The 10368-nt window shown below is 39.1% G+C and overlaps 1 protein-coding gene across 1 annotated transcript in view; it reads left to right on the top strand.

Moving 5' to 3' along the window:
- Window positions 1–10015, top strand: part of GHITM (growth hormone inducible transmembrane protein) — a 21321-nt gene extending 11306 nt beyond the window's left edge. The window contains exons 5-9 of the mRNA XM_019555975.1: window positions 1388–1529; window positions 2787–2895; window positions 6291–6479; window positions 7532–7703; window positions 9630–10015. Of these exons, the coding sequence (XP_019411520.1) occupies window positions 1388–1529; window positions 2787–2895; window positions 6291–6479; window positions 7532–7703; window positions 9630–9717 (700 nt within the window). The 3' untranslated portion in view covers window positions 9718–10015. The remainder of the gene's footprint in view (window positions 1–1387; window positions 1530–2786; window positions 2896–6290; window positions 6480–7531; window positions 7704–9629) is intronic.
- The last annotated feature ends 353 nt before the right edge of the window (window positions 10016–10368 follow it).

Raw genomic sequence — 10368 nt, forward strand, 5'->3', positions numbered from 1 at the left:
TACCTATCAGGAGGCGCTACTTCACGGTCAGGGTGGCTAGGGTCTGGAACCAGCTTCCAAGAGAAGTGGTGCAGGCTCCTACCCTAGGGGTGTTTAAGAGGAGGTTAGATGAACATCTTGTTGGGGTCATTTGACCCCAGTACTCTTTCCTGCCATGGCAGGGGGTCAGACTAGATGATCTGCTCCCTTCCGACCCTAGAAGCTATGAAATTCACCTAGAGCTGTAAGAAAATTAGAACATTGTGATCAGGGTCATAACTATTGCCTGCCTATGTCTCTTGTGAGCACTTATTACTTACAAGAAGCATCTGCCCTTGGCATAATAAATTCTGTTCCACATCTACAGTGGATGTATAGCAAACTGTTTAATGAAAAAGCCTGCCTGCATTAAAATCAAGTCTATTGAAACTTAGAGAAATTATGAATTCTACCCAATATTGGAACTGAAGTAAAAACAGAAGAATATAGAAAGTAGCATCTCATTTTAGTCTTCTCTTGTGTAAATATTGCCATCGATCATCATCTGTGTTAACACGCTGGGGACTAGTTTGTACTTCTCTGAACTGCTGCTGTTTCATCAGCCAGAAATAACACCTTTTATCAAAAAGTAAAATGCTAGGATGCATACAGCACACCTCAGCTGTCAAGGAGGAAATGGTCTGTTTGTAGTATGATCCTTCCTTAACTGTATTTAGGAATGGCAGTACAGAAGGTCTAAGATACCTTGGTGACTTTTCATCTTGTTACTAAGTGGGTTATGGCTGGCGCACATTCTACAAATACTTCCTTTTTTATACTGTGTTTTAACTTTAAGTAGTAACTGAATATACTTCAAAAGCAGCTTATGCACTGGAAGGAAGACTTGAAAAATGTTGGTTTTTTGTTTTTGTGTTTTTCTGTTTGTAATAGAATATCATCCTAAACTTAACTGACACAATTCTTTGCAAACAACTTGGTGGAAGGAAAGCTAATGTATTCAAAGGCTAGTATAACTTGCAGCAGAAGTCTAAACTGAATGGTGCATGCCACTCTGAGAACTGCTGTTCTAAGAGCCTTTTTAGGCTTGAGGCACGCCTCCATAACTACTGTGAATTAAACAGCACCCCATTTCAAAAACTAAATTAATTATAGTGTTTGCCTTCTTGCAGAGGGGCCTAGCCAGGGATGGGTGTGGAGGGCAGTTTGTCTACTCCCACCTGGCTTATTTCCTCCCTCCTTGTGGCACACTTAAGGGTCTCAATGCCCCAGGTTTCTGGTTGAGTCACTGTTACATGTTCTGAATAGTTACAACTCAGTGGTACTAAAATGAAAAATGACTAGCAAGAGCTATATGAATAGATAGTAAGGTAACTATTCATCAAATCTTTTTCTCTTTTTTTTTTTTAAGTATTTGGCCTCAGTATGTGAAAGACAGAATCCACTCTACCTACATGTACTTTGCAGGAAGCATTGGCTTGACGGCACTATCTGCTGTAGCAGTCAGCAGATCTCCTGCACTCATGAGGCTCATGACAAAGGGATCTTGGCTGGTAAGCTGATTTGGACTCTTCAACAGGACTTCCAATATTGAGAACAGTACATTCTCATATGAGATGTATTCAGTGAGCTAAAAGCTGCCCTGATTCTGACAGCTGGTACTAGCAGTATGAGGTCTTTAAATAGCTAGCGACTACAAACTTTTATGTATCAGTGAAGGCTCACTCTGCCCTCTGCCCCAGTGTAACAGAGCAGGAGCTTCCTATTCAGAAGCACCCTACGTTTGGTGAAATACAGAATGACCAGTCACTGCTTTTCATGTCAGTTTAACTGAAGACTGGAGCTGGCTAGAAAATTCTGATTTTTGATTTAAATACTTGTTGATAGAGAAACTTTGTTTAAAAAACAAAACAAAACAAAAAAACACAACAATAAAAAAACCCAAATGTTGAAACCCTGCCTTCAGGAGACCTGTCCAGTTTTCCTACTAACTTGCCTGTAGCCTGCCTAGCAAGCTGCTGAGGAGTCCAGAGTTGAAGGTGGCTTATTGTGCAAGACTGCATCCACAACTCCCAAGGTAGCCCAAGAAGTTTGGACACACAAGGAACTGGCATAATTTGAGCTGGAGTTGCTGCTATCCATCACTAAATATCGAGGCTGAAATTGACCAGCATAACTTCAGAATTGACCAAACTTACCAAGTTTCCAAGTGGAAAGGGACATAATTGAAACTGGCTGTTTTGACTTATGTTTACTATAAGGTGTCATAGACCAGTGTTTCTCAACCTGTGGGTTATGACCCAAAAGTGGGTCACAGGAATATGTGAAACAGTCACGAACAAGCTTTTAAGAATGGATCAACAAACTTTAAAAATGGATTCTCCTTTTAAAGGAGAAAATCATGGGAAACTGTAGCTTTTATTTTACAGGCTATCAGATGCCCAGCCTGCAGGGGGCTGCTTCGGGGTCCCCACACACTGGGGTTCAGGCCTTGGCATGAGGGACACGAGGTCGGGACTGGCCACTGATGTTTACAAATGGGTCCTGGTACAAAAAAGGTTGAGAACCACTGTCATAGACACCACACCGATTTTTAGCATGCTGCTGCATTTGAGCCAGTAATGCAGACTTTCTCTAAGATCTCCAGCTGTGGCTTTATACAACTATGCAGCCTTCTGTAGGCTCCTTGAAAGAACTGCATGGTTCTGGGCTATGTGTTTGTACACTGATAAGTCAAGCCATCGAGTTCTAGAGGGAAGTTGAAAGGAATAATATTTGTGAATTTTCTAGCTTGTACTGCTTTGTTACAGGCAATAGGTGCAACATTTGCTGCTATGATTGGTGCTGGAGTGCTGGTTAGGTCAATACCCTATGACAGTAGTCCTGGTCCCAAACACCTGGCCTGGATGTTGCATTCAGGTATGTGGTCTTTTCTTTCAGTATGAATATCAAAACAACTCAACATCAAATGGCTTAAATAAAAGTAAGCATGTGGGGTGTAAGTAAGTGGGGAGGGGTGTTCTTAGCAAAATCAGATTGCCTTTCAGAATAATAATGAATTAAGTAGTTTTTGAGAGAGAATTGAACTTCTAATCCTTCTTTTCTGAAGTAATTTCTGTGTAGATGTTTGAAGAATACTGTCACAAAATATCCTTACTGTTTTATGGCTTAGTTCTAAAGGTGCCTCCTGACCCGTGTATCAAATACATTGTCTAGTATTCAACAATCTGCTATGTTTAAATACAGACAGACCAATAGCAGGTCCACCTCTATGGAGGGGCTCCTGGAATTCCTTTTCTTATCAACAGTTTCTAAATGGAATAGAAAACAGGGGAAAAAATGTTTGTAAAGTCTTAAAGAGAGTGAGTTGTAACCTTTCATTCGCTAGTCGGGCACAGAGTATCCAAGGCCCTTCTTTCAATCTAAAAGCTTTCCAAATGTAGTAAATTCCTCTTTTCCCCCTTTTTATACATTCTATAACATGTCCTCTGAGCTAGTTGGTTAGGTACAGCTAAGCATTTGTATTAGGTGAGATGTTGACAGCCCAGAATAAAAGAACAGCTTAACCTTCCTGCGGAGATTTAGAAGGATACTTGAGCATTTGAAAACTAATCCAGACTGAGTGCTGGAAGAAGTGTAAAGTCCTAGTTGGAGTGGCTTGTCCTGTATGCGACCAGTGAATCTCATCAGCTTTCAATGAATCTCTTCAATTTTCTAACTCAAAACATGGAAGTCAGTGATAAACAAGTAGCATATTGATTGTTTTCATAATTAGTTACAACTGGCTTTCAAACACTTCTTGAAAATTTAAATAATCAGAAACTGCCCTTTAAAATCCTAGTCCAAAGCTGAAGGTATAGACAGATGAATCAGTTAAACTGATTTGAAAAGGAGCATGCTTACTGCAGTATAGCAAATTTTTTTCCTCTGACAGATTCAACTGTCTGTTCTACCCTGTGGTAAATGAAACTAAATGGCAATAACTTACCATTTACTTGGTAGCAAATAAATTTGCTTCACTTCCTGCAAAATAGGAGTAGGCGGATGAAACAATTCCAGTGAGTTACCTGAGGTGCTTGTCTGATTAGATTGCACAATTGTAGTGCTGTGAAGGAGGCATCTCTCCATATTACTGAAAATAAATGACTTTGGAGTGTTCTGTTCCCTTGTTGCTTTTTCTTTGGGTTAGTTCAAAATGTCTTGGTAAATAGCAGGTGAGTTTCCACCTGTCCCTTTTTGTTGGATTTGCTGTTGCTCTGAAGAGCCTGAGAGGCTGCTCCCTTTCTACACAACTGAAATTGACAGTAGAAAAAGTACCATCAAATGTAGAAATTTAACTAAAATTTTTAATCTGATCTTGGTTACATTAAATGAATTTGTAGGTAGAAATGTTTGTCGCGTGTAATCTTCTAAAGAACTGTAACTTTTCTATTGTTTAATGAAGATAAACATTAAACCTATAATATTAATACATGGAACTACTTGCTTCTTGGTGTCTTTTTCAGTTTACCAGCTGAATGATTGCCTTATGGTAACATGGCATTATAAGTACTGTTCTAGTAGTAATTACCTCATCAAAAATTTTGTATAATCAGGTTGTATGAGTGCTTGTGCAATAGACTACTTCTAGAGTTCTAAAGTGGGTGAGTGGGGTGTTACTTGGATTGGTTTTATTTCTGTAAATGTGTGCAGTTTTGATCTGTGATAATACTTTAGTGTCATTCAGATTACTTGGATATAAGCCAGTCGCTTTCAGTCTGTTCCCTGTTGTCACCATATTTCTAGTGAGCCATCGACTTTATAGATAAGTGAGAAGGTGTTAAAACAACACCGTGACTCTCATCTTGATAGGAGTTGCTAGTTAGCTGCTGTATGGTTACACTCTTAGAAGCTGAATAAATATTGTACAGTAAGCGAATCTTTTTATTTCTGCAATATTCCCTTAAGTGAGTTATGATCTAACAATCTGAAGTTGTTCTTGGGGAAATAAGCATCTCAGTAAAAGAATTTTAATTCCTCTCTGTATCTGAATGAACAACTTGTGTACCTCTCTTTCTTGTGTGTATTGTGGCTTTTTTGTCATAATTCATACAAATTTAAATATCCCCACATTCCCTTCACTGTAAGGAGAGAGGAGCCAAAAACTATACCCAAAACAATGGGTTTCAAATAAGGGGTAGTTGATAGGCAGCTGCTTTATAGGAGTCAAGTTGAGATTTGAGACCAGTACTATATTTCCAACACACTAAAAATATATTAGCTTCTGCCTCTTATTTACAAAGTCAGCAGCAGCTTTCCAGTGCTATGATTTCCATATATGCCACTTAACCTGTACTATAAATATATAAATGTGATTTTGAATGGGGGGGGTGCGTTCCTGGCTTGGATGGCATCTATCCTAAAACTTATTGAGATCTTAAGGTTTGACGAATGTAAGGAGGCTAATATTTGGCTTCTCTACAAACTTAATACCATACTTGCTTATTCAAATTTTAAGATGACCCTCTAATAATTAGATTGTATGTATGGAAAACTTTATAAATTTATTATTGCTCTGTTCCACATATAGAATCTGATTGCACAGTTGTCTTTTAATTCATCCCTCAGAAGGACAGGCAGTTGGGAGGCATGGAGTTTTGCCCCCTGCTTGTGCTGGCTCCCCCTCCCCCACCACTTCCTGGGGGCATGTGAGGGGAGGGAACCTCGTCTTAAATACCATATTTACTTTAATGCTATATTGAACATAATTCTGTTTGAGAGAGGAATTAATTCCTGCGCTTGTTACAGTGCTTGCACCCTAAAGCACGTGACTGGTTTTCTAATATCGGCATAGCTATGCAGTCTATCCTTCCCTCTTCATACTACAACCACAGTTTCAAGTACCTATGGGATAAGCTAAGTGTCCTATACTGCACAAAGCATTTCTTTTGCCTGTTCAACACTTAGCAGTGGTTAAGTTTTGAATAAGTCCTTGTTATTGTCACTAGCCAGCATAAAAAGGAGGATTCTTTTTCTGAATGTTTTTCTTCAAGTAAATTAATGTAGCTCACGTCCTCTAAATACCATACTTCATGGTGAATGACTCTTTTTCAGTAAATTACATGCTAGCTCTTCCCTCTTGTAAGCCTTCTGAACCCAGTAGGATTGAACAGAATGTAAACGAGTACAGAATACTCATGGGTCATCAAGTCCAGTCTCTGAATTTGGGCCATTGACATTTGACTGTTCGTTATCCATGGGTAGGGTCTTTGTCTTCAACTGTTCAATACACTAAATATGATTGTACATCAACTTCTCTTGCTTGTCTTTTTTAGGTGTCATGGGTGCAGTGGTGGCTCCTTTGGCCTTCTTGGGTGGCCCTCTACTGATCAGAGCTGCCTGGTACACAGCAGGGATTGTTGGAGGTCTCTCAATGGTGGCCATGTGCGCACCAAGTGAGAAGTTTCTGAACATAGGAGGACCACTAGGAGTGGGCTTGGGCTTCATTGTTGCATCTTCAATTGGTAAATAAAAAAATCTAAATTTCTGATAAGTATCTAAAGCTAATCCAGCTAATTATGAAGGCTAAGTGGAGAAAGGTACCAGCAAAGTTAGCTAGTGAGAATTTGTCTTGCTCCCATAGGTTTTTCCAGTCTGCAAACTGTCATCATGTTTTGGTCCACAAACACTTCTGTACTGTTTTAAAAGCACTCTGTAGAAAGCTTGAGAAATAGGCTTGTTATGGAACTTGGGGTCAGGGTTGGGGGGTGGAATCAGCCTGCTTAACTTTAAGTAACCTTTACCTCAGTTAAAAAAAAAATAGCAGGCTTTTCTTTTACTTAAGCAACGTTTTAAAAAAAGCTTGTTTTTAATTCCCTGAGGAGTTGTGTGTTTTTGTTGGGGTTTTTGTTTGTTTTTTCTTAACTCAGGGGGGTGGGGAGGGCTAAACATTCAGATTGCTTGAAGTGTAAGTTAAGTCTGGACCCTCTTCATTTTGGGACTTTCATGCTTAAGTGAAGGTTGCATGTGTGCCCCATTACCCCTTCATATTATGATACAGCTATTTGCTCTAGAATTTCATGACTTTAAAGTGTAATAATCTGATTAATGTATTGTAAATTTCAATGTCACTCCCTACTGTATTTTGTAGTACCAAATCCATGAAAATAACAGCCATACAAGATGCTTCATAAATGAGATGAAACTTCTTGGTAGTGTATGAGTGGTATTGTAGGTGTGATGGTCCAGAAATTATGTGAGAGGAAAGGATTTCTTAGTTGGTCCAGTAAACGATATCACCCTATGTAGCTGGGATCAAGTTAGACATGCTTTGGACTGCAAGACATTCTTCATCAGGTCCCTGCTCACAGGAAACCAGCTAAGGTCCGTTTTAAAGGCATCTCCCTAACAAAGCCTTATCTCTCATGGAACTTCTTCCAAGATCCTTTCTGCATGACTTTATTATAGATAATATTTGAGCAACACTCTGATCAGGTAACAAAGATGGTGGCATAACTAATAAGCAGAAAGAGCCAGAGGCATCTTTTTAACATCGTTTTTGTAAACTTTATTTTAGGATCGATGTTTTTGCCTCCTACTTCAGCACTTGGTGCTGGCCTATATTCTGTAGCAGTTTATGGTGGATTGATACTCTTTGGCCTGTTCCTGCTGTATGATACGCAACATGTTATTAAACGTGCAGAAACTCATCCATTTTATGGAGTAGTAAAATATGACCCCATCAATGCGTAAGTATTTTTTCCCCACTGTATTTCCTCTCCAGAAGACTTTAATCTGCGTAAATTTTGTTACCTGAACAAGTTAAACCGATTACATTGAAATCCATAAATTATTTTAGCATGTCTAGCCTCTGTCACTATACTACACTAAAACTAAGAACACTGTAGCTACAAATAGTACGGATTACTTCTGTCTTCACTCAGAGCTAGGTCTCTGATACCAATTCAACTGTATTTAGAAGTATGTTTTTACTCTACTTTGTTTTGGAGGATGAAACATACATTTCTAAGTAGTACAAAAGTATACCTATACTACTTAAAACTAGTACTAAAGTATACTTGTACTAGTATATTCTCCCTGGGGGGAATAGTGGTGGGCAAATAAGTTTGATCCTAAAAGAACATAATTGCCACTTACTGGGTCAGACCATAGGTCCATCTTGCCCCGTATCCTGTGTAACAGTAGCAGAGTGGATGCTGAAAGGGAGAATGATCTGGGTATGACCCAAGGTTATTTTCTACCATTCTCCTCTCAGTTGCATCCTACATCATTTAACATCTGGGAAGTTCTGATTCAGAGGCTGGATCCTTAACTCCTATTCCCAGTAGCTATTGGTGCCCTCTTCCTTCTGGAATTTGTCCAGTCCCTTTTTGAATCTCTCTAAACTGTCAGCTTTCACAACATCTAGTGGGATGGAGTTCCACACTTTTAATGACACACTGCATGAAAAAGAGCTTCCTCTTATTAGCTTATACAAGAAAAGGAATAGGGGTAACTGGAAGGAGGACATGGGGACCTGCCCAGAAGAATGTAGAATGTTGACCTATAAATCCTGGTCCCAGTAATGTAAAGAGTAGCTCAGTGAAAATAGAACTTGCCCCAAACAAACTATTACTGCAGGATCCTGTGACAATCTGCATTTTCCTCAACCTTTAGCTGCTTGTTAACAAATAACTTGGCTGCTGTTCATCATGCAGAATCTTGGTGATTCACATCTTTTAGATATAAACTAATTGTAAGATGGCAAAGGTTTTGGGAGGCATAAGTTCTGTTTCTGATTTTGCCACTGGCATGCAAAGGGATCTTGTAAGTCAGTTAACCTCCCAGTGGGTGTCTACACGTGCACTTTAACTAAAGAGAATGGTTTTCAAGTAATGTCTACACATGCGCTTTAATGCGCCTTAAGGCCAGCTAATGTGCATTTTCCTAGTATCTCACAGTGGAGGGTGCCTATAAATGAGCCAGGAGCCTGCTCTGATGTGCTGTAATTGCAGTGTGTCAGAGCATGGTAATTTGCCATACTCCAACCAGCCTCCACATAACGTGTACCAGCATCACCACGCTTCAAAATGGTGGTGGGAGACTTTAAAGCTTGTTTGAGTTTTAGATAAAGCACCCCGCCACCATTTTGAAATGTGCGAATACTGATATGTGAGATGCTCTGGGCACTTTTAATTAGAGCAGCTGTCAGAGCCATTCTTATTTAAAGTGCAGGCATCCCTCCCCACCTCCACTATCGGAGCACATGTAAAAAATGCCTGGAGGTACCAGATTTAATGACATTAACTAAAGAGTATTAATGCACACATAGACATGCCTGTTGCCTCCCTCTCCAGTGCACATCTGTAATATGGGGGTAATTAATATTGATCACCTCTCAGAATGTAGCCTGAGAAAAGTTTGTGCTATTAGAAGTAAAACTCTGAAGTCTCTCACAAACTCTAGTTTCCTTTAGTAACACTTGCATTAGTTTTAGTGTTTGGAATTCAAATGTAGCAGTGTCACTTTAAACCAGCTGATTTTTTTTTTTTCCACTTACATAATTTTAGATCTTTTGTGAGCCTTTATCAATTTGATCTTTTTAAACTTGTTTGTCACTTATTGTTGCCCTTTTATATTGGTGTCACTTAACTGACTGGTTTTCTGTTCCTTAGGTGTCTAGGCATCTACATGGATACGCTGAACATCTTTATCCGGGTGGCCACTATGCTTGGTACCAGTGGGAATGCAAAGAGAAAGTGACTTTTTTTTTCTTTGCATCTATCTGATCACTCACCAAACACTTCTCTGTCTGCTTAGGTCTTCTATCCAATAAAATGTGGTATTACATGCTAAGCTCTTACAAATCTGCTTGAAGTATTTCAGCATCATTCTTTGTGTTACGGTACAGTGTGATTCGGAATTAATAATATTTTTCTTCCCCTCAAGAACACATTTCTTAACTTGTGGCTTTAAAAAAAAAGAATTTGAACTAGTACTTTCAAATGTGTACATATTCTCAAAATTATGTTCTAAATATATGCAACCAGTATGAAGCCTGTCCATCTGAAATTTTTTTTCAAGCATATAGTTCAGTAACTCCTTTTTTTGTACAAGGTAAGCTCTCAAAAAAACAGGAATAAAGCATACAGGAAGCTGGCTCAGGAGATGGTACTGGAATAAGGAACCTTGTAACAAAAAAACAACTGGATGGTGTTTGAAAGCTAGTACTGTCTGGTAACAGTTGGGTGATTTGTATATCGACGAACTAGTTTTAATTTCTCAATCATAGGCAGACCTTTATAACATCTTAGCAGAAAACTTTGTATTTCTCTATGCTGGCTTCAAGAACTGGATGAAGCATTGTGAACCTACCAGAATTGAGGTAGGCAGTATGAAGATGCTTGTGCTTTG

The sequence above is a fragment of the Crocodylus porosus genome, unplaced genomic scaffold (assembly GCF_001723895.1).
Source record: "Crocodylus porosus isolate Cpor-Errol unplaced genomic scaffold, CroPor_comp1, whole genome shotgun sequence".
Classification (NCBI taxonomy): Eukaryota; Metazoa; Chordata; order Crocodylia; family Crocodylidae; genus Crocodylus; species Crocodylus porosus.